The 25,623-nt window shown below is 40.2% G+C and overlaps 1 protein-coding gene across 4 annotated transcripts in view; it reads left to right on the top strand.

Moving 5' to 3' along the window:
- Positions 1–25,623, top strand: part of ELP1 (elongator complex protein 1) — a 65,328-nt gene that overhangs the window by 35,613 nt on the left and 4,092 nt on the right. For 2 of the 4 annotated variants that reach the window (XM_030824541.1, XM_030824608.1), the window contains 14 exons: positions 731–868; positions 978–1,063; positions 1,372–1,520; positions 3,936–4,059; positions 4,920–5,017; positions 6,603–6,804; positions 8,608–8,669; positions 15,788–15,850; positions 16,231–16,333; positions 17,815–17,928; positions 18,418–18,529; positions 19,226–19,353; positions 19,819–19,973; positions 23,301–23,376. In XM_030824541.1, the coding sequence (XP_030680401.1) occupies positions 731–868; positions 978–1,063; positions 1,372–1,520; positions 3,936–4,059; positions 4,920–5,017; positions 6,603–6,804; positions 8,608–8,669; positions 15,788–15,850; positions 16,231–16,333; positions 17,815–17,928; positions 18,418–18,529; positions 19,226–19,353; positions 19,819–19,973; positions 23,301–23,376 (1,610 nt within the window). The remainder of the gene's footprint in view (positions 1–730; positions 869–977; positions 1,064–1,371; positions 1,521–3,935; positions 4,060–4,919; positions 5,018–6,602; positions 6,805–8,607; positions 8,670–15,787; positions 15,851–16,230; positions 16,334–17,814; positions 17,929–18,417; positions 18,530–19,225; positions 19,354–19,818; positions 19,974–23,300; positions 23,377–25,623) is intronic. The other 2 variants (XM_030824674.1, XR_004032675.1) reach the window with 2 other exon arrangements.

Genomic DNA, 25,623 nt, shown 5'->3' on the forward strand with positions numbered 1-25,623 from the left:
TGAGTTGTAGACATCAGTCCACTCTACCCCCTGTACTTCTCCTTGTATATCATTAACTAGAGGGCATTCTTTGTGTGTGGGATGGTTTTGTTGTGTTTTTTCAGGTCATATTTATCTACAGTGAAATGTCCAAATCTTAAGTGTGCCATTTAGTGAGTTTTGGCAAATGTACACTTCGTGTAACCTGAACCTCTATTAAGTTAGAGGGCATTTACTCCTTTTCAGAAAGCTGCTTCAGATTCCTTTCAGTCAGTCCCTGTCCCATTCCCTAGGCAACTACCCTTCTGAATTTTTCACCATAATCAGTTTTGCCTGTTCAAGAACTTCACCTAAATGGAAGCGTACAGTATTACTCTTCTGCGTAAAGCTGTTTTCATTCAGCATATTGTCTTCAGATTCATCTGTGTTTTTATATGTATCACTAGTTCATCCTTTTTTTATTGCTCAGTAGTATGCCATTGTGTAAATACACCACTGTTTGCTTATTCATTCCCCTGTTGCTGGACACGTGGATTGTACCCTGTTTGGGGCTAATGTGACTCAAACATCTACAAACATTTGTATACGTCTTTTGTGGACATGTTTTATTTCTCAATATTTTTATAATTCAACTCTTTTCCAAAAGACGTCATTTTTATTTATCATCATCAGCATGCCAGGTGTATGTTAGTAATTTGATCGCTGGGCTACATGTTCTGTTGATGACCGTTCCATACACACCTGTTCTTAGAGAAGAAGATGTCACGAAGACCATGTACCCTCCACCAGTTACCAGCAGTGTCCACCTGTCCAGGGATCCTGACGGGAATAAACTAGACCTTGTCTGCGATGCTATGAGAGCAGTCATGGAGAGCATAAATCCTCATAAGTATGTATGCTGTCACCAGGCGGCATCCTTTGAAAAACCGAAGTGTGTAGTTGTCCTTGTCCAGCCTACTTACCTTTCTCATTCTGGTGTTCTTCATTTATTACCTCAGATACTGCCTATCCATACTTACATCCCATGTAAAGAAGACAACCCCAGAACTGGAAATTGTACTGCAGAAAGTACACGAACTTCAAGGTAGAGATCCACTCACAGAGAAAGTGCTTAAGGTGGCCATGACTGCTACTAGTCTTCTGCAGGTGACAATCACCATGTCATTGCCACACCACAGATTTAACATGTGACCTTTTAGTTGCCATTGTAAGACCCGTGTTGGTTTTTTTCAGTGCTGCCCTCTAAAGCATATATAAAAGTATCAGAAGTATATATTCTTCTGATGTCCAGTTCTGTTGAGAAAAATTTATTGTCTTTTTGGTTATGTTGTTAGGTCTGTGGGTTTTTTCCCCAAATGGTTGTGTTCTGTTTTGTTTTCTACACACTGTTAGGAAATGCTCCCTCTGATCCTGATGCTGTGAGTGCTGAAGAGGCCCTGAAATATTTGCTGCTTCTGGTAGATGTTAATGAATTATATGATCATTCTCTTGGCACCTATGACTTTGATTTGGTCCTCATGGTAGCTGAGAAGTCACAGAAGGTATGTGGAGTTCTTACTTTTATGCCGTTTGGTTCTTTATATAATGATGGTGTGAAACCCTGCTTCTGGTAGTGCAGTAGCTTTTCTGCTATCACTCTGTGAGTGCAGGGCTGCAGACAGATCTGTGAGTTTCTAGGGCCCACGTTCCTAAGCCCCTGTGCTTATGAAAGTGTTTTGATTGTGAGGTTGAAGAAGTGAAGTAAAATTTCATGGCTTTTTTTTTTTTTTTTGAGACAGAGTCTCACTCAGTCGCCCAGGCTGGAGTGCAGTGGTGCGATCTCAGCTTACTGCAAGCTCTGCCTCCTGGGTTCATGCCATTCTCCTGCCTCAGCCTCCCAAGTAGCTGGGACTACAGGTGCCCGTCACCACGCCTGGCTAATTTTTTGTATTTTTAGTAGAGATGGGGTTTCACCATGTTAGCCAGGATGGTCTCCATCTCCTGACCTCGTGATCCGCCTGCCTCGGCTTCCTAAAGTGCTGGGATTACAGGTGTGAGCCACCGTGTGCGGCCTAAAATTACATCGTTATTTTTAAGATGATGGGCATATGTGTGAGCTAATTTCTTCTCTTATAAAGGAAATGTAACAAGTGATTCATGTTCCACTCTGGTTCTTTCTCACATGGCTCTTTTTTCTAGTGGAGGGTGGGCACATGGAGCACAGATGGCTCATGGCCTCCTTTCCTATGTTGGTACATGTGCTATGATCAAAAACTTTGAGCACCACTGGTATGTGTATTTTTTATTTATTTTTTTGCAGCCTCAGTCTCTTCCCCATGACCTCTCCAGAAATGAAAATTGGATCCTTCATCTCTCCGCTTAAAATACTTCATGAGCTCCCATTGTTCCGAGGATACAGTTCAGACGCCATAATACTGCTTAAAAACCCTTCCTTGACCTGGCCTCTGTGTATCTTTCCATTCTCACTTCTTGGTATTGTCTTTTTTTCCTCTGCCCATGGAGGAAAGACAGTGCTTTTTTCCCCCTTCCCTTGCCCCTCACCACCACATGCCTTGGTGGGCAGCATTACTTCTGCCACCCGTGGGCTTTGACTGCTTCCACCCTCACCATTCCCCTGGCTAATTCTCACTAATCTAGGTTAAAGGATGCCAAGGTGGCCTCTTCCCAGTAAGCCATTCATGCTTCCCTCCAGGGACTGGTTGAGGTGACCCTTCTATATGCTTCTGTTGCACACAGTGCCTACCCCTGCAGACTACAGTGTGTCTCCTTCTAGAGTGTGGTATTGATTTATTTTTGAGACAAGGTCTGGCTCTATCACGCGGGCTGGAGTGCAGTGGCACCATCTTGGCTCACTGCAACCTACGCCTCCTAGGCTCAAGCAGTCCTCCCACTTCAGCTTACAGGCGTGCACCACCATGCCCGGTTAAGTTTTGTATTTTTTTTTTGTCGAGACAGGGTTTCACCATGTTGCCCAGGCTGGTCGCAAACTTGTGAGCTCAAGCGATCCTTCTGCCTCGGCCTCCCAGAGTGCTGGGAATGAGCACTTAATTATTTGTTGTCTTGGGTTTTTTTCCTATGTTGTTCTTACATGTATTTATCCTGTCAGCCCAGGGAAATTGCATTAAAAACAGGAAACACCTCTCCATTAGGAAGAAAAACAATTTGCTTACAGGGCATGGCATAGAGCTGGAGATGATAGCTCCGATAAATACTAGGTTGGCAGGGTCTCCGAGTTTTGTGTCCAACTCAGTGTAATTTTATTTTTGTTTTAATGTGATCATTTCAAGAGGGCGTGGAATGTCATGAAAACAGCACCAAGAGCAATGTCTTAGACTTTTAGGAGAAACTTAGATGCATTTGTTGAACATCTTCTAGACTGAAACCTTATTTCCCTTATTAGCCTATGAAATAAATGATACTGTGAGACTTAGTTAAGGAAGTTACTGTTATTCCAAATGTAACTTAATAATATCCATATGTGAAAGCATTTTTGCCAAAGCTTGTTTGATGTTCAGCTGACCCTTGCACAACATGAGTTTCAACTCTGCGAGTTTGAACTGTGTGGGTTTATCCAAATGTGGATCTCTCTCAAACACAGTTGGCCCTTTGTGTCCGCAGGTTCTGCATCCACAATCAGTGTGGATCAAAAGTACAATATTTGCAGGATTTGAAACTTGCAGATACAGAGGGCCAACTGTATCCAGGCTCCATGGGGTCAAATGTAGGGCTGGGGTATGCTTGGATTTTGGCATCCTTGGGGTGTCCTGGAACCAATTCACCATAGATACTGGGGGACAACTGTAGTTTGATTTTATATATTATATAATATGCAGTTAATATATAATACACATTTAAAAATTATGTAGCTTTGGGTTTATTGCTATATATAAATGCTAGTTTCTATTCCTATATATGAATATCACAAGTAATAAAGTTCTCATTAATCATTTTTTTAGGATCCCAAAGAATATCTTCCATTTCTTAATACACTTAAGAAAATGGAAACTAATTATCAGCGGTTTACTATAGACAAATACTTGAAACGATATGAAAAAGCCATTGGCCACCTCAGCAAATGTGGTAAGTGTGGGGATTATTATGTTCATCTCTACTTCAGATCTTCTTTGGAACTAGGCAAGGTATAAATTAAACTGTTAGTTTAGACAGTGACTGATTCCACTTCCCACTCCTGAAAACTCTAACAGTTATGTATGCTCACCTTATTTTGTCCTGTGTTCTGAAAGGCTGAAGGTAATCACTTTTAATGAACTGGAGGAGCTCCCTAGGTAAGAACGTGGAGCAGATCCTTTTTTGGTTAAGAGTGAGCACCTGTGAAATTAACTTCTGTGTCTCAGAATCAAAATTGGTTGACAGTTCTTCCTTCTCGTGCTATTTGCAGATATGTCAGGGAAAATCTGCTTGTCTGGAGAGAGTGATGAGGCCACCTCCCCGTACCCTGCAAGACACAGTTTTAATTGACAGTGATGGGGTGCCAGTTGTTCTTCCCATGCTGGAGCAGTTGTGATTCTTTACTGAGGACCGACAGCGGGGAAAGGAAGAATCACTTGGGGTGCATGTTAAGCCTTCAGCTGCTGGCATGCTTGGAGAATCTGATTCAGCTGGTCTGGGATAGGACTGAGGCGTGCATGTGTCTAATAAGCTTCCCAGACGATGTCTTTTCAAGGAGGCTGAGAAAACACTGGGCTGGAAAGCGGGACTCTTAAGTGGGATGCTGATCCCAATCAGTGCTTCGCTTGCCTCAGAATCTGCAGTGGTGCTCCTTAAAAATTCAAATTCCAGGATCCCTTTCTTCAGATTCTCTGATTATTTAGGTCTTAAGAAGTTCCTCATTTATTTTGTTTGGTGATCATTGGTATAAATGAAGTCCATTATGCTTCCCATGTCTTAAGCCTGTCTTTGTGTGCATCTTTTTCCTGCAGGACCTGAGTACTTCCCAGAATGCTTAAACTTGATAAAAGATAAAAACTTGTATAATGAAGCTCTGAAGTTATATTCAGCAAGCTCACAACAGTACCAGGTATGTGGTGTGTGAAATGAGGCTGTCCTGGTTTTGCTTTTTGCTTTAGTAGGAAAGGAGTGAGAATCCTAAGTTCATAACACCATCCTTGGCTTCAAAATTTGTCTTAAAACTAATTAGCCTCAATTTGAACTTCTTATCTGGGAGAATGGTCCTGACCTGTTCTCTGATTCCTCTTCTGGAGTACCACAGCACCTTCCCCGTGGGGTTCCCTGCTTCCTTCCCACCCCTCCTCTAGCCCAACCTCACTGCTGTAAGACTGATCATCCTAACAAGTACAGATCTTTCCCATATATGTCAGCATAAAGGGAAAGTTTTGTTTGTTTAAAAAAGCATCCCTTAAGCTTTTTTTATATACCACACACTTTGCTTATAAGTTAAATGTGTTATATGATCCTCTTAACAACCTAATAGGGTGCTGTACACAGTTTGTAGATGAGGAAGCAACTTGCCTGAGGATCCAGAGCTACAAAGTGCTGGACCTGGGATACAGAGCCCAGGCTGCCTGACCACCCTGCCCATGCCATTAACCACCACTCTACCATGCCACCAGCATCACCATTTTCAATTTGTCCTCAGACAATATACACATCTTTCTTTCATCAAGCCCCTGCCAGCTTCTTTAGCACCAGCTTCTGCCACTGTCCACATTCCCAGTTACTTGTAGGTAGTTCTACAGATGTCACATCGTGTGATTCCTCTGCCATTTCTCTACCTACCAGCCTTCCTTTAGCCCCATTTGTCCATCAGAACCCTTGGGTTACTCCTGAATGCCATTCCTGGACCAGGCGCCAAACACTGAGCTCCCAGAGCAGCCTGCCCTCACCTTGGTGATTGCATTTGTCAAACTGCTGATTAGCTGCTTTGTCTCCTCCACCAGGCTGTGGGCTCCTTAAGGGCGGAGACTCCATGTTGTATTCCTCTCTGAATCTCTGCCTAACATCCAGCCTGGAGAATCGAGGATTTGGCCAGTGGCTACCTCTTCGCCCTTGTTTTTTATTCTCTCCCACACTCTATCTTCTCCAGTCACACTGGCCGTCCTGTTACTCCTCAGACCTGCTATATGCATTCCTGCTGCATGGCCGTGGTGCCTTCTGTACCCTCTGCCTGGACGCTGTCCCCTGTCTCATCACGTGGTTTATTCTCCTGACAGCTGTTAGAGCTCACACTCCCTGAGGGCTGCGAGGAGACTGTCCTCTGTCCCTTTATCCACCTTTGCCATTATGCTATAGACTGTATTTTTTCCATAAGTCCATCCTCTGTTACTATAAGAGCAGCAACTTGGTGGTGGTTCTTAATATGGTTTTTCATTTGTTTGGTTTTATTTTTTGCCTTGCTGTAATATCCATACTGCCCAGAATGGTGCATATGTAGTGAAGAGTAATTATTTGTTGAGTGAATAAATGGCACATCTTCAGTAAGGTTTTGAATGAAAAAATGATTGCACTAACTGATCAACTGTAAGATTTTCCCAGGTAATTCTTTCAAGGGAGTTTCAAGTATAGGAACTAAGGCAGCTGCCCTGGAGCTTTAGAGAAATGATTGTCATGTTTCCTCCTCAGTCCTAAATCTCCTCTTGTCACAGGATATCAGCATTGCTTATGGGGAGCACCTGATGCAGGAGCACATGTATGAGCCAGCGGGACTCATATTTGCCCGTTGTGGTGCCCACGAGAAAGCTCTCTCAGCCTTTCTGACATGTGGCAACTGGAAGCAAGCCCTCTGTGTGGCAGCCCAGCTTAACTTTACCAAAGACCAGCTGGCGGGCCTCGGCAGAACTCTGGCAGGTAAGTACAATCATTTATATGTCTACATCTACAAAGCTTTTAAAAAATTTATTTCTTTTGTTTGGTATTTTTGCAAATAAATTTAGGGCAGAATACCCTGAGACAGTCTCATTCTCACTGATAAAAATTAATTTAGAATGCTTTAAAGGATAAGCTACTACAGCAAGAGTCCCAGAATGCAGTGGCCCAATATGGAAAGAAGTTTATTTCTCCCATAGGGATTTATAGGCCCTTCCGTTGTGTGGCTCTGCAACCTTTTAGGCAGATGGTTGTAGCTGGGTTATCTCCACATCTGTGGGGAAGGAAGGAGGGTGGGGAGAAGTTAGAGTCGTGGTAAAACATTTACCTTTAAGTTGGAAATGACCTGGATGGAAGTTAAACTATCACCTTCTATTCCATCTCGGCCACACCAGGTAGCTGGATGGGCTGTGCCCTGTAAGGAGGTAAAGATGAATTTTGGGATGGGTCCATTCTGGTATAAACAGTAGGTTGTTGGAATAGCCAGGAATGAGGTGGGGGAAAAAAGGCCAAATGTCCAAGCATTCTGAAAGCAAAGGCAGTTTAACTGCATCAGGGACAAGGGTTGCCCGAACCAGAGGCAAGGCTGGTACCAGGCTCTAGTACCAGAGTGGAGGAAAGGGTAAGGACACCTGTGAAAAGAGATGAGCAGAAGCTCTGGTCCTCTCAGCAGTGCTTGAAGTAAAGCAATGACTGGTATATTTTTTTCCCTAACTTGTAAATATTGTTGAGATCTCAAAGAAAAAATAAAAAGCAGTCCTAAAAAAATTCCAAACTCTATCCTGTTAAATTTATGTACCAGTCCTTCTTTGTCATTTGCAGTATTCTTTTTTTCTTGGGATTCTAACAGTGTATGGGATTATCACTTTTCTTTTTCTGGTTATTAGTCCTTCCCAAATCCCTCCGTTTCCAAGCTGGCCTCTTTTTACAAATGTCGAGAATTCCTTATTTCAGGCCTTGTAGTTTATTCATTCGGTCTCCATTGTTCCTTTCTGCTTTAGAAATGTATGATATTGGTTGTTTATACCTTCTATCTCTGTTCTTGGATCTCTTATCTTCTATTCGTTACAGCTCTTAGCTTGCTATTTCCCATGTCTTATAAGGGAGTATTTCTAGTTTTTCTCAGATGTTTAGCAAAAGTAGGTGGGGAGGGCAATGGTCAAAGATGTTTGAGAAATGTTACACACTGGAGTCACTCTGTGTGTACATTTAACGTAGGCAGTTTACACAAGAGAGCAAAAGAAAGAAAAGGTAACTATTTAAATAGTGGAGGTGATTTTACCTACTTTTTTAGTGATATATGCCCTGGAGTGAGAATGCAATGAGAGACCGGAATCTGCCAGCTCCTTCAAAAGCCTCAGGTTCTCTGTGCCTCTCAGTGTGGTTTATCTCAATTGGGCTGAGAGTGATTCTAGGATCTAAAGACACTGCATGACTCAAACATAAGTCAGCTACCTCCATCTAGTAGTGCTCAACCAAAGAAATAGTGGTCTCTTACTGTTAAGGGACAAAGTGGTTTAGTGAGAGATACCAGGTCATTTTCCCATATACATGCTTTGGAAGCATCTTTCAAGGCTAATTTTGGCTGTATATGATTTTCAATTCCTGTCCTAAATTTAGATTCTAGCTGCCATTTAAGATAGGACTCTATGGTGTATATACCTGTTGCCTCACAGAAATTCAGAAAGTACATAGTTTTATACATAATAAAGACATATTAAAGAAGCACTTGAGCCAAAGAATCTGTTTAACTTTATAGTCAACTGCTGCTTATTGTCTCTACAGGAAGGCTGGTTGAGCAGAGGAAGCACATTGACGCAGCTAAGGTTTTGGAAGAGTATGCCCAGGTAAACTCAATTCCTCCCTTCTAAACCCCCCAGTCAGCAAGAAAGGTCTTCTCAATTGTATCTTAGTGATGATGAAAGTTAAAGGAACTGTGCATAATTGTTAAGTCCAGAGATAGTGTTTGCCCCAGAGGTCTTATCTTACTGGCTTGACTTGGAAATCTAAATTTAGTACATCTCTAAGTTTTGTGAGGTAGAATATGAAAGGGCTCTACTTTAACACACTACTGGTTTGACCTTGGTAGAAAGTACTTAATGATATCTCAAGGTAGCTGTGCTTTTTAAAATAGAGTTTGCCAAAGTAGAAACAATGAGAAAGGACCATTATAAAACAGGATTATTGAAGGCTACATACTCTTGGCTTTTACTCCCATTCTCTCTATTGGAAATGTCTCTTTTACCTCAGGGACCTGGAGGTACAGCAGATTATAAGGATAAGTACTCGTATGAGCATTTGGTAGTATTACAGGATTTATTATGAAAATAATAAAACTGCAGTAACACTGGCCACAGACTAACAGTACACAGGTGCACAGTTGACACCAGGGATTATTGCCTTGCAGAGTTTTGACCTTTGATGAGAGAGTGTTTTTTACAGTTGTTACTGATAGCACATTTATGTAACTTAATTGTGCTTTAAAAATATTTAGTTGTCTCTTGTGTAATAACAGTGAGTGAAAGAAGATAACTAAAATTTTATATAATTATATCCTGGAGAGAATATTAGTTGGGTGATTGAATTGAAAATACCAGTGAATGAAACATACCTAAAAGGGTAGATAGGTTGGGATGGAAAAATATACCACATAGAGGGTTAATTAAATGGATAAGATGCCATTATCTTTTTTCTTTGTAAATGAAGATTAATGCATAAAATTATTTCGTGTAATTTACGTGTAATAAAATTATGTGTTGTACAGTTGTATAATTTACATATAATAAAGTTAATTCACCAATTTTAGATGAAGAATTCAGTACATTTTGACAGATGTTTGTAGCTATGTAATCACCATTGCACTCATGATCTAGAACATTTCTAACACCCCCAAAAGTTCCCTACTTCCCCTTTTGCGGTCAGCCTTCTGCCTCCACTGCCAGCCTTTGGCAAACTGATCAGTCAGTAAAGTTTCACATTATCTAGAATTTCATATAAACAGAGCCATATGGCATGTAGTCTTTAGTCTGGCTCCTTTCACTTACGTAGTGCATTGGAGATGCATTCATGTTATAGTTTATTCCTTCGTATTGCTGAATAGTATCCCATTGTATGTATATGTCAGAATTTGTTGATCTATTCACCAGTTGATGTACATTTAGATTGTTTTCAGTTTGGGGTTATTACGAATAACGCAGCCATGAACATTCTAGTACAGGTCTTTATGGGGACAGGAGTGGGAATGCCACATCCCGTGGTAAGTGGATGTTTAACTTTTTAAGAAGTTGCAGAACTAATCTGCAGTGGCTGTATCATTTTGCGTTCCCCCCAGTGATATGTGAGAGTGCTTCAGTGACTCCTGTACTCACCAACACTGGGTGTATTACTGTGACACTAGGTGTATTATCTATTGCTATGTAACAACTTACCTTAAAAGCTGGCAGCTTAAAACAACAGACCCTATTATCCCACTTTTTCAATGGGCCAAGAATCTTGGCTGGGCTTAGCTGGGGCCTCTGGCTCAGGGTCCTTTATAAGGCTGCAATTAAGGTGTTGGCTGGGGCTGGATTCATCTCAAGGCTTGACTAGTTTTTAATTTCATTTTCTAATGTTTTATTACTAGTATATAGAAATATAGCTGAAGTGTTTTGCAGGGAGACTGTATAATTGACCTTGTATCCTGCAACCTTGCTAAACTCATTTATTAGTTCTAGAAGCTCTTGGGTGTATGCTCTAGGATTTTCTACATTAACAAACATGGTTTCTATAAATATAGTTTTATGTCTTTCTTACAGTCAATACTTTTTTCTATCTGTGTTGCATTTTCTAGGGCTTCCAATGTGGTGTCGAATAGAAGTGTTAAGAGTGAACATCCTTGCCTTTTTCCTGATGTTGGAGAAAATTCACTTGTCTTTTAGCATTAAGTGTCATGTTTGCTTTTTTAAAATTTTATTATATATTATTTTATTTTTGAGACAGAGTCTCGCTCCATCACCCAGGCTGGAGTGCAGTGGTGTGATCTCAGCTCACTACAACCTTGATCTCCTGGGCTCAAGCGATCCTCCCACCTCAGCCTGGGACTGAGTAGCTGGGACTACAGGAACATGCCACCATGCCTGGCTAATTTTTGTATTTTTTGTAGGGATGGGGTTTTGCCATGTTGCCCAGGCTGGTCTTGAACTGTTGGGTTCAAACAGTTCACCTGTCTCAGCCTCCCAAAGTGCTGGGATTACAGGCATGAGCATCCGTGCCTGGCCTGATATTTGCTTTTTTTTTTTAAATACTCTCTATCGCGGAGTTGGCAAACTACAACCTGTGACAAATCCAGCATGCCACCCGTTTTTGTAAATAAAGTTTTATTGGAGCATAGCCATGCTCATTAGTTTACGTCTTGTCTATGGCTGCTTTAACACTACAGCAGCAGAGTTAAAGAGTTGTGACAGATAGTTTGGCCCATAAGGCCTAAAATATTTGCTGTCTAATCTTTTACAGGAAAAATTTGCCAATTCCTGCCCTCTTGGTTTGAGGAAATCCCCTTCTGTTCCTTGTTCTAGAGTTTTTATCATGAATGGGTGTTGAATTTTGTCAAATGCGTTTTCAAGTATGATGAGTTTTTGTTTTTAGACCAGTGATTTGGGGGACTAGGTGATTGATTTTCTACTGTTAAACCAACCTTGCATCTCTGGATTCAACTCCACTTGGTATTATATATTTATTTCCCTTTTTCTCTCCTGGTAGATTAGATTTACGAAAATTTTCTTGAGGATTTTTGTGTTTGTGTTCACGAGGGGTATTGGTTTGTAGTTTTTTCATGTCTTTGCCATGTTTTGGGCATCAGGATAATGCTGCTGTCATAAAATGAAGGGTGGTGTCCTTTACACTTCTGTTTTCTGGAGGATTTCATGTAGAATTGGTATGAGAGTCTGGCTCATGGTTAAAAACCTATGTGTGATATTTCAGACCTGACCATAAACAATTACAGACTTTACCTAGGAGGCCACATGAGGAAAGGCTGCCCTCCCTACACCAGACTTGGTGTACTGCCAATGCATTACAGTTTCTAAAGGGAGTTGCAGTCAAGGACTCAGGGCCCCCTGTTAGTCATGCTCCTATAACAGTATTTGCATTCAGAGTCCTGGCACTTTCATTCCTAGGTCTCTCTATCTGAGACCATGGGCCAAGGTCTTCTTCAGGCACCTCTGTCAAGGCCTGTTTATGCAAGAAGGAGTGGAAAAACCTTGACATTTTTTTCCACTGTGACTCACTACCCAGTACTTTTCCACCCTTAGCCCCCTTCCTTTGCACCCATACCTCCAAGATCCATCAAACTGCTAAAGCCTTTTTTTCCAAGCTCCTTCAACAGTGAACCAACCCTCATGTCTGTGTGGATCCAGCTGTCTCTTGACCAGTGAGTTGTTCCTTGGGAAAAAATGGAACAGAGAGAGTTGGTGCTTTCCCTGGTTTTAGCCTCTTGCTTATACCAATGCAATGCCTGAAAGCTTAATTCATTTTTGACTTGTTGCTTTGATCAGCTACTCCAACACCTGACAGCTCAGCTCTTTCTCCCAGCTCTTGGGAGATATTTTTTTCCTTAAATGTTTAGTAGAATATACCAGTAAGGCCATCTCAGCCAGGAGTTTTCTTTAATGAAAGTTTTTCACTATTAATTCAGTTACTTTAGTAGACATTAGCCTATTCAAGTTTATCTGTGTCTTCTGGAATGAGCATTGGTAGTTTATGTCTTTCAAAGAATTTGTTCATCTAAATTGTCAGATTTATTGACATGAAGTGTTTATATTATTCTCTTATTGTCCGTAGGGTCTGTGATGATGTCCTTTCATTCTAGATATTGATGTGTCTTCTTTTTTTCTGATTATTCTGGCCAGAGGTTTAACAATTTTATTTATCTTGTTAAAGAATGAACTGTTTCATTGTTTTTCTCTATGATTTTTCTGTATTCTGTATCTTTTTTTTATTATTTTCTGTTTATTATTTTATTTGCTCTTTATTTTTCTAGGTGACAGCTTTTATTTTTTTCTTATTTTTTTCTTTTGTTTTTTTTTTAAAGAAACAGGGTCCCACTCTTGCTCAGGCTGGAGTGCAGTGGCACGATCATGGCTCACTGCAGTCTCAAACTCCTGCGTTCAAGCTATCCTCCCCACTCAGCCTGCAGAGTATTTGGAATTACAGGTGCATGCCACCATGCCTGGCTAATTTTTAATTTTTTTTTTTGTAGAGATGGGGTGTTACTATGTTGCCCACGCTGGCCTGAAACTCCTGGCCTCAAGTCATCCCTCCACCTCTGCCTCCCAAAGTGCTGGGATTCCATGTGTAAGCCACTGTGCCTGGCCAAGGTGATGGCTTAAAGCCATTGATTTGAGATGATTCCTTACTTTATAGTTTAAGCATATAATGCCATAATTTTCCTCAAGGACTGTTTTAGTTACGTTATACAAATTTTGAAGTGTTTTGTTGTCATTTCCTAATTTCCCTTGCGATTTCTTTATTGAACCTTGGCTTATTTAGAAGTATGTTTAACTTGCAGATATTGGAGATTTGCCATCCATCTTTTTGTTATTAATTTTTACTTTAATTTTGTTGTGATTAGAGAACATATATTTTATTTAAATTTATAATTTATTTTAATTTATAATATGGTCTGTTTTACAGAATGTTGTGTGTGTATTTGAAAATAATATGAAATCTACTATTATTGGATGGAGTGTTCTATAAATGTCAGTTAGATTAGATTGATCATGCTGTTCTAGTTTTTTATATCCTTATTGATTTCCTCACTACTTGCTCTATCAATGACTGGGAAAGTGTTAAAGTCTCCCACTGCAATAATGTATTTGTCTATTTCTCCTTTCATTCTACTGGTGTTTGCTTAATGTATTTTGAAGCTCTGTTATAGGTGCATACATGCTTATGAGTATGTTCTAGATGTGTTCATTTTGATATCCTTCTTTCTCTGTTACTATTCCTAATTCTGAATTTGACTTTAATGTTATTAATATAATTCTTCCAGCCTTCTCTTGGTTAGTCTTTTCATTGCATATCTTTTTCTATCCTTTTACTTTTAATCTAGCTGAATGTAGTCTTTATTTTGAAGGTGGGTTCCTTGTTGATAGCATTAGTTGGTTCTTTTTTTTTTAATCTAATTTGACAATCTCTGCCTTTTAATTGGAGAGTTTAAACATTTGCATTGAATGTGATTACCAATATAGTTAGATTTAAACCTACAGTCTTGCTGTTTGTTTTCTTTTTGTTTCATTGGTCCTTTGTTTCTTGTTTTTTCTTTTTTTGCTTTCCTTTGGATTTAGTATTTTTCATAATTCCATTTTACCTCCACTGTTGGCTTATTAGCTACACTTCTTCATTTCAGTATTTTAGTGGTTGCTCTAGGATTTATAGTAAATATCATTAATTGACCATACCTTCAGATAATAGTATACTACTTCATATATATAGTGTAAAAACCTTTCAAGAGTATTCACTCCATAATACTTTGTTATTGCTTTTGCTTTAAGTGATCAATGATTGTTTAAGGAAATTTTTAAATGACCTTTCATGTTTATTCTTTTTTTTTTTTTCCAAAAGATTCAGTATTTTCCGAGTTTTCAAAAACTGCTGGCTACTCAAAGTGGATCAGCAAAAATTTAAGAGCTAAAACTGTAAAACTCTTGAAGGCTGGGCACAGAGGTTCATGCCTGTGATTCCAGCACTTTGAGAAGTTGAGGTGGGACGATCACTTGAGCCCAGGGGTTTCAGACCAGCCTGGGTAACATAGAAAGACCTTGTTTCTACAAAAAATAAAAACACAATTAGCCAGGCTTGGTGGTGTGCACCTGTAGTCCCAACTTCTTGGGAGGCCAAGGTGGCAGAATTTCCTGAGCCCATAAGTTTGAGACTGCAGTGAGCTGAGTTCACGCCACTGCACTTCAGCCTGGACAACAGAACAAGACCCTGTCTCAAAAGCAAAACGAAACTATAAAACTCTTAGAAGAAAACAGGGTTAAATCTTCATGACTTTGGATTTGGCAATGGATGGTTAGAATTATACCAAAAACACAATCAATAAATTGATAAATTGGATTTAATAAAAATTAAGAACTTTTGTATATCAAGGACATTGTCAAGAATGTGAAAAGACAGCATATAGAATGGTTCAAGATATTTGCAAATCCTGTATCTGATAAAGGTTTAATATCCAGAATATGTAAGGAACTCCTGCAACTCAACAACAGAAAGCCAGACAAATCAATTTTGAAATAAGCAAAGGCCTGTAAAGCCAGCTGCTTGGCAGATTGAGACAGGAGGATTGCTTGAGGCTAGGAGTTCAAGACCAGCCTGGACAACATAGTGAGACCCTGTCTAAAAACATTTTTTTAATTAGCTGGGTGTGGTGGCATATGCCTGTAGTCCCAGCTACATGGGAGACTGAGGCAGGAGGATCACTTGAGGCCAGGAGGTCAAGGCTGCAGTGAGCTATGATTATGCCACTGCATCCCAGCCTGGGCGACAGAGTGAGACCCTGTCTGAGGAAAAAAAAAAAAAAAGAACAAAAAAAAATTTAGAAGATTGCTATTCTAGTCTACTATTTTTTCAAAGGGTGGTCTTGTTAACAATTCTGGAGCCCACCTAAACCTGCTAAATCAAACTTGGTAGTAAAGCTGGGGAGATGGGCATGTCTAACAGACGTTTCTGGTGGTTTTGATGTCCAGGCATGCAAAGAGATGATGCTTACCTTGTGTTTTGTCATTATTTTCAGAATTTACACCCCTCCCTTATCTTTTGTATCAATATTTATGGAGACATGAACTCTAGGATAGGCATGATGTTGAGAACTAGGAGTTCTCCCCTGGCCAGGGAGATAGAGGCAGGTCTCTGGTTAGTTTTGTAGTTGGCTGTGATGACATCTGACACGTTCTCTTCACTTGTTGTCTTCTTCCTGTTCCCTTGTCAGGATTATGAAGAAGCTGTGCTCTTGCTGTTAGAAGGAGCTGCCTGGGAAGAAGCTTTGAGGCTGGTAAGAATCTTTTAAATCCTCTGGATGTTGGGTGCTAAGCAGAGAGAGCGAGCAAGGGATTCCAGGTCAGTTGGAATCTCTTGTCTTCTGAGGTTCGTGAAATAAGTAGAAATAGGTCAGCTTCCTGGCTTAAGGAAAAGCAGTGTTTTTAAAACCATTTTTATCATTCTTGATAATATTTTGGAATTAATCCTCCACATTTGAAATATTACTGTCTTTTTACTGAAATGAATTGAATTTCCTTGGCTGCCTTGTAGGAGGCCTGTTTTTCAGGAAAATATTCTGATTACCTCTGAAAGTAATCCATGTCTTTCTAAGTATCTTAACTCTCCAGTGACTAGAAGTTTTCCTTCCTAAAATTACTGTGTTTTTCCTTCTAGGTATACAGACATAACAGACTGGATATTATAGAAACCAATGTAAAGCCTTCCATTTTAGAAGGTGAGGGTTCCATTTTAGATAGAATTCCTCATTTGGAAGAAGGTGAGGAGAGAGAGATGGGAGAGTCTCCTCCTATTTACTGTGTTTTCTTAATAATATGTCATGTAGACTCAATCAAAATTACCCACTGGATATAATATTTAATTCTCACTAGAATTTTTAAATATCCTGAACTGTTAAATGGTAACAAAATATTTAAATGTTAGAAACCTGTGATCAAATATGATTAAGAATCTTTGTATTTGGGAATACTTAGTAAACTTGAATATGAACTATATTAGATAATAATGTAACAGTGATAAATTTCTGGCATTTAATAATCATGTTGTGGTTATGTAAGATAATATCCTATTATTCTCAAGAGGTAAATGCTGAAATATTTAGGAATGAAGGATCATATCTCTGCCTTAATCTTAAAAGGTTCCACAAAAGTAATAATGAATGTGTGTATGCATGCAGAGAAACAGGAAGCAAAAAATATGTCAAAATGTTAATAATTGGTAAATTGAAGTGAAGGGTATATGTGTGTTCATTGAACTCTTACAACTTTTATGTAGGTTTCAACGTTTCAAAGTATTTTTTAAAAATTACCTTTTCAAATGAAGTTTGTGGTTCTTAGAAAACATATGAATATTACCAGTTCTAGAATACTCAGATGGTCACTGTGACCTCTTAAAAGCAAAGTGGAGAAGAAGGACATCAGTTTGACTTACAGAAACCTTAGGGAGTGGTTGATTTTAAGTTCTGCATTTTTATGCACATCTACCCTATAAGTAACGTCTGGCCTTTCTGACATTTACATGTATGCACATTCTTACCTTGTCTGCACCCCCTTCCCCGATCCTAATTAAAATGTTGCTGGGGTACTTTTTATGTCATTCACTTTAGGTACCTCTAACTGGGTACTGAAAGCATCGTTCCTTGTCTATAATAATCTAACCAGCTCTTAGTTAGATTTTCACCACTAATGAGAACCTTTCTTAGATAAATGCCGATAATTCATCTGCATAGGCCCAAAACCTATTAATAAAATGCATCCTTGGATGGTAGTATTTTGCTTTTTTTAAAATGTATTCTACTAGTGTTATTTTTCTCATGTATTTTTCCATTTGACAATATTTTTCAGAAATCATTAAATACATTTTTTCCACATCCATGGGCGTTTTGATGGATGTTTAGCCAGAAACATTTAGGTAACTTTCTTCTTATTTTTGTTAACTGAGCCCCACTTCCCCACCGCCATTTTTTTTTTTTTTTTTCCAATCCTCTCGTGGTTTAGATTTCATTCAGGTGATTTTATAAGTTCAGTGGTAGCGCATATTCTGGGATAATGTTGATGAACTCTAAGATCTGGAATCTCACTCTCTAATTTGTTAATGCTTATTAAGGAAAAAAAGCTCGCTTGGAAAACCTAGGAACCTCTTTCTTTTTCCTGAATTTTAACCCTCCACTGCTTCCCACCTTTAGTTTTTTCTCTTTGCTTAAACCTCATGCTCAAACTATTTTCCATTCTGCATCTCCAGCCCAGAAAAATTATATGGCGTTTCTGGACTCTCAGACAGCCACATTCAGTCGCCACAAGAAACGTTTATTGGTAGTTCGAGAGCTCAAGGAGCAAGCCCAGCAGGCAGGTCTGGGTGAGTGTCTGCGTGAAGGCCATTGACGTGCGGGGCACTGGGGTCGGGTAACACCACACATTGTCTAGGTTGCTTGATGATCCTCCTGCAATCTGATTACTGTGCCATGGGCAAGTGTGAGGCTTCTGTGGAGCCCCTTCAGGGCCCTCTGTGTCTGTGTTTGTGTGTTGGTGAAGGGCAGGACCAAGCATGAATGGGGAGAGCTCTGCCAGACATTCCCACCGACCCCCATTCACCCAGAGCAGCTGACCACTTCCGTGTCTAACAAAATGAGTTTCCTCATTTCCAGAAAAAAGTTCAGGAAACTACTGATTTGCATTAGTAATTACTGTATTTAATATTATCTCATTCATTTTGAGATCAACTTTGCAATCATTTTCATCCATCCTTTGATATGCCCCAGTTGACTCTAGTTCAGTTACCGCCCTGAAAGTAAACCCACACATTAGCAGGCAGTGTTTTCATTGGCTTCTGGTTCTTCTTTTCTAGATGATGAGGTACCCCATGGCCAAGAGTCAGACCTCTTCTCTGAAACTAGCAGTGTCGTGAGTGGCAGTGAGATGAGTGGCAAATACTCCCATAGTAACTCCAGGATATCAGCGTACGTATCACATTGATTCAGCACATTGACCATATCCTGGGCATATGGGGAAAGTGGAAGCAAATAGATTGGTTTTCTACTGGGACAGTGTAGTGGGAGTGGGGAGAATATTCTTCAACACTGTGTGGAAGTTGTTCAGACACTTTCCCAGCATATCTGAGACATTAAACTTGGCATTGGAAGGTTTTCTTCCTCAGCTTTGTGGCCTGTGTGTTTTCCCATTACCCATGAGGCAGTTCCTCCTCTGAGTGCTCAGTTTATATTAACATCTGATTTTACTTTTTGAACAAATGTTGTGACTAAATTATAGGCACTGAAAAAATGAAAAGATCAAGCTTCTTCAATTCAAAATCAGGATTGGAAGAGACCATAAATGTAAAATAAGTCATAACACTTTTACCAAATATAGTAATTTGTCAGAAATATTTATTCAACACCCATATGGTAGATGCAGTAGATGTTACCAAAAACTTATAAGGAGATATGAGTTATAAGAGTTTATAGTCTTGCTTGGGATGTGTAAAACAATGCAAGATTATATATTCAAACTGAATTATGCTTTAGGAATTTAAAATGGAGATCTGTGAAGTTGTGTGGGGTGATCAGCAACTGCAAGAAAGTAGCCAGGCAAGGTAGCACATGCCTGTAGTCCTAGCTACCTAGGAGGCTTAAAAATATCTGTGTAATTTCTAACAGGAGATCATCTAAGAATCGCCGAAAAGCAGAGCGGAAGAAGCACAGCCTCAAAGAAGGCAGTCCGCTGGAAGACCTGGCCCTCCTGGAGGCACTGAGTGAAGTGGTGCAGAACACTGAAAACCTGAAAGGTATATTCTCAGTCCTGATGATGATTCCTGACCACAAACAATAGTGAATAGGCAGTACAGACAGGCAGAGTTCAATAGGTGATTAAGCTACCATTTTCCCAATTTGAGGAAAGATGAGAACTTTTAGCAGGAAAGGTCATGTCAGCACACATTCCTGAAGCAGCCCTTCTTAGCTGGTAACTGAGAAGCCTTCCTCCATTTGGCATCCCCCTAACTGAACTGGGAGAATGCTTAAGCAATTGTGGGACACTGCTTTCTGCGTAGGCCCCCCAGTGTGCTTGATTTTCTTTTTTTGTAGTACATGTGTTTAATTATTCCAGCATTTGGGAAGAAAAAAGATAATGTGGGAGAAAGGACCTGCAGTGGGATCATAGAAATTTTTGGCCTTGGATAGAAGCTATGGTATGATTCTGTCAGTGGAGCTGGGAATATAACTTACCACTCTTTCAAATTTCTTCTCTCTAGATGAAGTGTACCATATTTTAAAGGTACTCTTTCTCTTTGAGTTTGATGAACAAGGAAGGGAATTACAGAAGGCCTTTGAAGATACGCTGCAGTTGATGGAAAGGTCACTTCCAGAAATTTGGACTCTTACTTACCAGCAGAATTCAGCTACCCCTGTAAGTTTTCTCAAAGACGGTGTGCATTTTTTTCATCATTTTCGTGGGTTATTGTATTCACACAATCCCCAAGTCAAAAAGTTTTCCTGTTCTTAAAACATAAGATGCCATAGTTAAATTATCTTAGATTTATATTTAAACTGTCAGTAAGATTTGATATTTGCATGTAGAGTGACTAGTACACCTTGGCGTAGGTCAAATGGACTATCATTTTTCTTTCTGGATGAAGTAGCTGTCATGGAGAAAATGGGAAAGTCACATGATTGCTCCTGGCCTTCAATGAGGTTGCAGTGGGGAGAGAGGGGGGGAAGATGGGATCAGATACAGCCTCTCACTTTCCTTTCAGAACTCAGGGATGGGATCAGGCTTTAAAGGGACCCCAGGCAATTGCTTTTCCTTTTGTTTTATGAAAAATTTGACTTGTCACTTCTGTGTTGTTATGATGGACTTTGCGGGTTGTGTTTAAGGCTCAATCGGCTTTGTATCGCAGAATTCTAATGTATTGTCATCTGTTTATTATTTATACCTCTGTTCACTCTCCTATACTTCAAGTCTATTGTTAAGAGTTTTTATTTGGCCGGGCGTGGTGGCTAATGCTTGTAATCCCAGCACTTTGGGAGGCCGAGGCAGGCGGATCACGAGGTCAGGAGATTGAGACCACGGTGAAACCCCGTCTCTACTAAAAATACAAAAAATTAGCCGGGCGTGGTGGCGGGTGCCTGTAGTCCCAGCTACTTGGAGAGGCTGAGGCAGGAGAATGGCGTGAACCCGCGAGGTGGAGCTTGCAGTGAGCCGAGATCACGCCACTGCACTCCAGCCTGGGGGACAGAGCGAGACTCCGTCTCAAAAAAAAAAAAAAAAAAAAAGAGTTTTTATTTGGATTCAAAAAGGCTGATATATCAGTCAAGATCTAGAAAGGAAAACAAAAGCCTATGATTTTATCACAGAATTTAATATATGGTTTGGTTAAATAAGTATTAGAGGACTAAACAAGGCAAAAGGGAAATACAGAGGAAGGACATTGAGATAGTAACTGTAGGAAGCAGCTTTACCCTCTAGCTGAGGGAACAGGAGGAGGAGTTGGGGATTATTAGAATTTAGAAGCCTAGAAGTGGGGCCCTGTAGAGCTGGCTCTTGAACCTCTGAGAGGAGGGTGCCAGCCAGCTAGTCCTGGCATTTCTGGGGGTGCTGGTTCCAAGCGTACAGAAGTAAATGGAAACTGGAAGGAATAGCTGCTGCTGGGGGGAAAGCCAGCCAGTCGAGCCGGGTGCAGTGGTGGCTCACGCCTGTAATCCCAGCACTTTGGGAGGCCGAGGCAGGCAGATCACCTGAGGTCAGGAGTTTGTGACTAACGTGGCCAACATGGAGAAACCCCGTCTCTACTAAAAATACAAAATTACTGGGGCATGATGGGCATATGCCTGTAATCCCAGCTACTCAGGAGGCTGAGGCAAGAGAATCGCTTGAACCTGGGAGGCAGAGGTTGTGATGAGCCAAGATCGCGCCATTGCACTCCAACCTGGGCAACAAGAGCGAATCTCCATCTAAAAAAAAAAAAAAAAGCCAGCCAATCAAGGAAGAAATCTAGAAATCTTTTGTTCATCCTCCAGCTTTGTACTCTCCCTCTGGTGTTCACTGTAGGCAGGACATGATGGGAAGCCAGCAGCAAGGAGGAATATCTTTCAGGTGCCGGGCCCCAGCACCACAAACAGTGGATAGAAGGGTGGGTTGGAGCTGAGAGATTACAAATCAGCTCACTGTTTAGAAACACATATGCTTATCGTGTCTTGATTTCCTCATTTAGAAATGGGCATAAGACTTCTCTGTGTGCTTCAATAGAATGCTTTGAAGGTTAAATAAGAGGGTGAGTGTAAAAGCACTTTACAAACCATTGAAATAAAAGCAACTAGGAATCAGGGCCCCACAACTTCTTGAATTTATTATAGTAGGTATTTCTTAGAAGAAATGTGATCATCATCTTCAAAACTGTAGTACTTTTGAAGATAATTGTTTTTGTTTTTTGCGACAGGGTCTCACTCTGTTGCCCAGGCTGGAGTGCAGTGATCACCGCTCACTGCATCATCCACCGCCCTGGACTCAGGTGATCGTCCCACCTCAACCTCTTGAATAGCTGGGTCTACAGGTGCATGCCACAACACCTGGTTAATTTTCAAATTTTCTGTAGAGACAGGGTGTCACCATGTTGTCCCCACTGGTCTTGAACTACTCCTGGGCTCAAGTGGTCTGCCCACCTTACCTCTCCAAAGTGCTGGGACTACAGGCATGAGCCATTGTGCCCGGCTTGAAGATAATAATTTATAATACCACTCCCATGCCATCCCCTTCCCTCTTCTCTTCTGATCACATGATCACATTAAGGTCTTATTTTATTTTATTTTTTTCTTGCTCTATCACCCAGGCTAGAGTGCAGTGACGGTATGATCAATCATGGCTTGCTGCAGCCTCGAATGCCTGGGCTAAAGCAGTCCTCCCACCACAGTCTGCTGAGTAATTGGGACCGCAGGTGCACACCACCATGCCCAGCTAATTTTAAAATTTTTTCCTAGACATGGGGAGGGGGACTCTTGCTGTGTTGCCCAAGCTGGTCTTGAACTCCTGACCTCAAGTGATCCTCCTGCCTTGGCCTCCCAAAGTGCTGAGATTACAGGTGTAAGCCACCATGCCTCCCACATTAAGTTCTAAGACATCAATTTTATGATTGTGGTTTTGATTGGTGAAGTATGGTTGTGGTATGTGCAGGATACCGTGAGTGACTTCTCATGGTGTTGCTCTTGAGAGTGTGCCACCAAGGGTCTGCACTAACCAAGGGTGTGCCCAGTGGCTCGCTGCAGGCTTGAAATTCCTGTGGAGTCTTGTGTTTTACCTGGAGCACATGTGCATAGTTTCCATTCTGCTCCATAGTATGCACATATTTGTATTTATTTCAACCTAAAAATGTTTGTTTCCCATAACTCTTTGCGTATAATTGATACTCTACATATTTATAGCCTCTTGGACTGTTTCCCCTCTCCTCAGGGAGTGGTTTGCTCATTTGGAAAAGGCCAAGATATATCACTGTAGAGTTTCTTTTCTTTTCCCCCGCCCCCCATCTTTACCTTGTTCTGGGAGAAAGGAGAATTAGAGGTCTGAGTTGCAGCTGGAGAAACTGGCAAATTAAAATCACACTGGGAAAGAGAATTACTGTGTTTCACACCATACCAGTAGAAATGACAGGCTGTTTTCTGCTGGTAGGGATTTGGCCTTTGGTATTCGCAGTCTTGAGAAGTATTAGATAATCTTTGCTGTTACACTCTATTTTCTCCTCAGGTTCTAGGTCCCAATTCTACCGCAAATAGTATCATGGCGTCTTATCAACGACAGAAGACTTTGGTTCCTGTTCTTGGTTAGTATTTTTTCTCATTTAATATTACAATACTAAGCAGAAGGACTATCTTTCTGTAAGTATTGAGAAGATCAGCAGTATAAGGAGAGATTGGATACAATTTTTCACTACAAAAAATTGACTACAATTCTTCTTCAATTCTAAGACCGCATCTTTAGTATGATCAGTTTCATGCTTCTATCGGTGGGGGACCTGGTACGGGAAAATCCAACATGACCGTTGTATGTGTAATTTTTAAAAATATTTCTGTGGCATATGCTTGTTCATAAAGGCACATCACAGTTCCAGTTTCAGTCTAAACTGTCTACATTTACGTATACATCAAAAGATTCTTCTGAAGTATCATTACTGGCTATTGGCAGTTACGCTTTGCATCTTGGGGGCATTTTCATAAACCTTGCTTATGAGTGGGACCTTTTTATAATGTTTAGGATTGATAATATAATTTGAAGGCAAATCCAAAGAATATTAGCATTTTATACATATTTCCTGTTTAGTTGTGCATGAAGTGTTTTATTTGTTGAGGGGAGATGATTCTCAATTAGATTACTTATATCCCTAAAAATTAAAAACCCTAAGCGCTTTCTTTTGAAAGTTGATTAGAAACATTTGATGGGTCAACTTGGGACTTTCAGTATTTGCCCTTACTTATAGTTGGATCAATGAAGCATCTTAGCTTTGAAAAGTGAATGATAGTTTCTAAAATAACTGGCAGTTTTAACTGCCAGTTATTTGCATTTCTAGCATGTGACAAGCAACTTTCTGAAATTTTTTTTCACCAAAGTGCTACACTGTAATAGCATTTTGATGACATTTGAAGTAGCCTGTGGGGATTCAAATTAAGTTTGACTTTAACAGCTTGTGTTGCTACCAGGAAAGAACAGCTACCTTCCATCCCAGCTAAACTCATACATCCAGACAGTAACTACTGTATTCCTAGCTCCTCTTCTGTCTGGAGAATGGCAAGGTACTTTTGATATCAGTTTCGACATATCCACTTATTCCTGTTTCTTTGTAAATTTTTTTATTAAAAAAAAAAAAAACAGATGGGGGTCTTAATATGTTGCCCAGGGTGGTTTTAGACTCCTGGTCTCAAGTGATCCTCCTGCCTTAGCCTCCCAAAGTGCTGGGATTGCAGGCTTGTGCCCCTGTGCCCAGCCCACTTATTTCTCAGATGCTAGAAACTTATATTAGACCTGAGGCCATTTGGTCATTGTTTATTTTGTGCTGTAGTCCAATCCGTTGTGATTTCCACCTCCTATGTTCCTCGTTGCTGGCCTGATGCTGACCTTCAGGTCAGGTCAGTCCCACCATTCCCTGGGGTATTCTAGATGGCTTTCCCACTTCAAAGAGCACTTTCTTGTTTTCCAGCTGGGCCTTAAAGACACTCTGTAATATTTGAGAGCCCCTCATTATCTGAGTGTTTATTATCATTACCCTTGTGGTTTCAAGGTTGTATAGGAAAAGGGAAGTTCCTATAATTCAAAAATTGCCACTGATGAACTAATCACAAAATTAGTCCCACTCAAATATTACTCAGCTGCCCCTCCCCAGCTAACAATAGTTAAGTATATTGGCACATCCCCACAAGTGAAATCAATGACTTGATGGGTCATCTCTGATTGTTTCCTGCTTTGGTGCAATACAGTATCATGCAGAACAATTGCAAGTCTTGCAAAAATTTAGTATTACATAAAATAGATAAAAATGATATTGGAAAAGCACTTGAAGCACAGCTGGGTTGGACTTGTTGCAAGTGATGACAAAATAAGTGCTTCAAATGATTTTGACTATCAAAGGATTGAGAGAAGTAGTTAGAAAAATTGAAAAGCCCTCAGGGTATTTTTATAAAAATTACTTTTTTTGTGTGCTGTGAAATTCAAATATGGAAATATGAAATATGTCATGTCCTGCTGTCATATAATTTGTCAGAATATTTACTTTCTTGCCCAAAAGTCTGTACTTTGTGTTTATTTCAAGTTAAGTCTAGACTCAAATATAGTTGTAGTTATGCCTAATTTAAAAAAATGAGATAGAGCACATTATTTTCATAACTAGTTTTTTAAAGATAAAGTCATTCCAACTTTAATTGGTATTTATGAAATTATGGACCTTGCTGACAGTGAATTTATTTAAGTAGCCCTTTTCCAGTATTGATATTCTTATATCTTTATGGCACCATTTAGTGGAGAGAAATGTAAACAAACATAAAGATGTAGTATTAAATCATAACTGCATAAAATTAAC

This window comes from Nomascus leucogenys, chromosome 1a, assembly GCF_006542625.1.
Source record: "Nomascus leucogenys isolate Asia chromosome 1a, Asia_NLE_v1, whole genome shotgun sequence".
NCBI lineage: Eukaryota > Metazoa > Chordata > Mammalia > Primates > Hylobatidae > Nomascus > Nomascus leucogenys.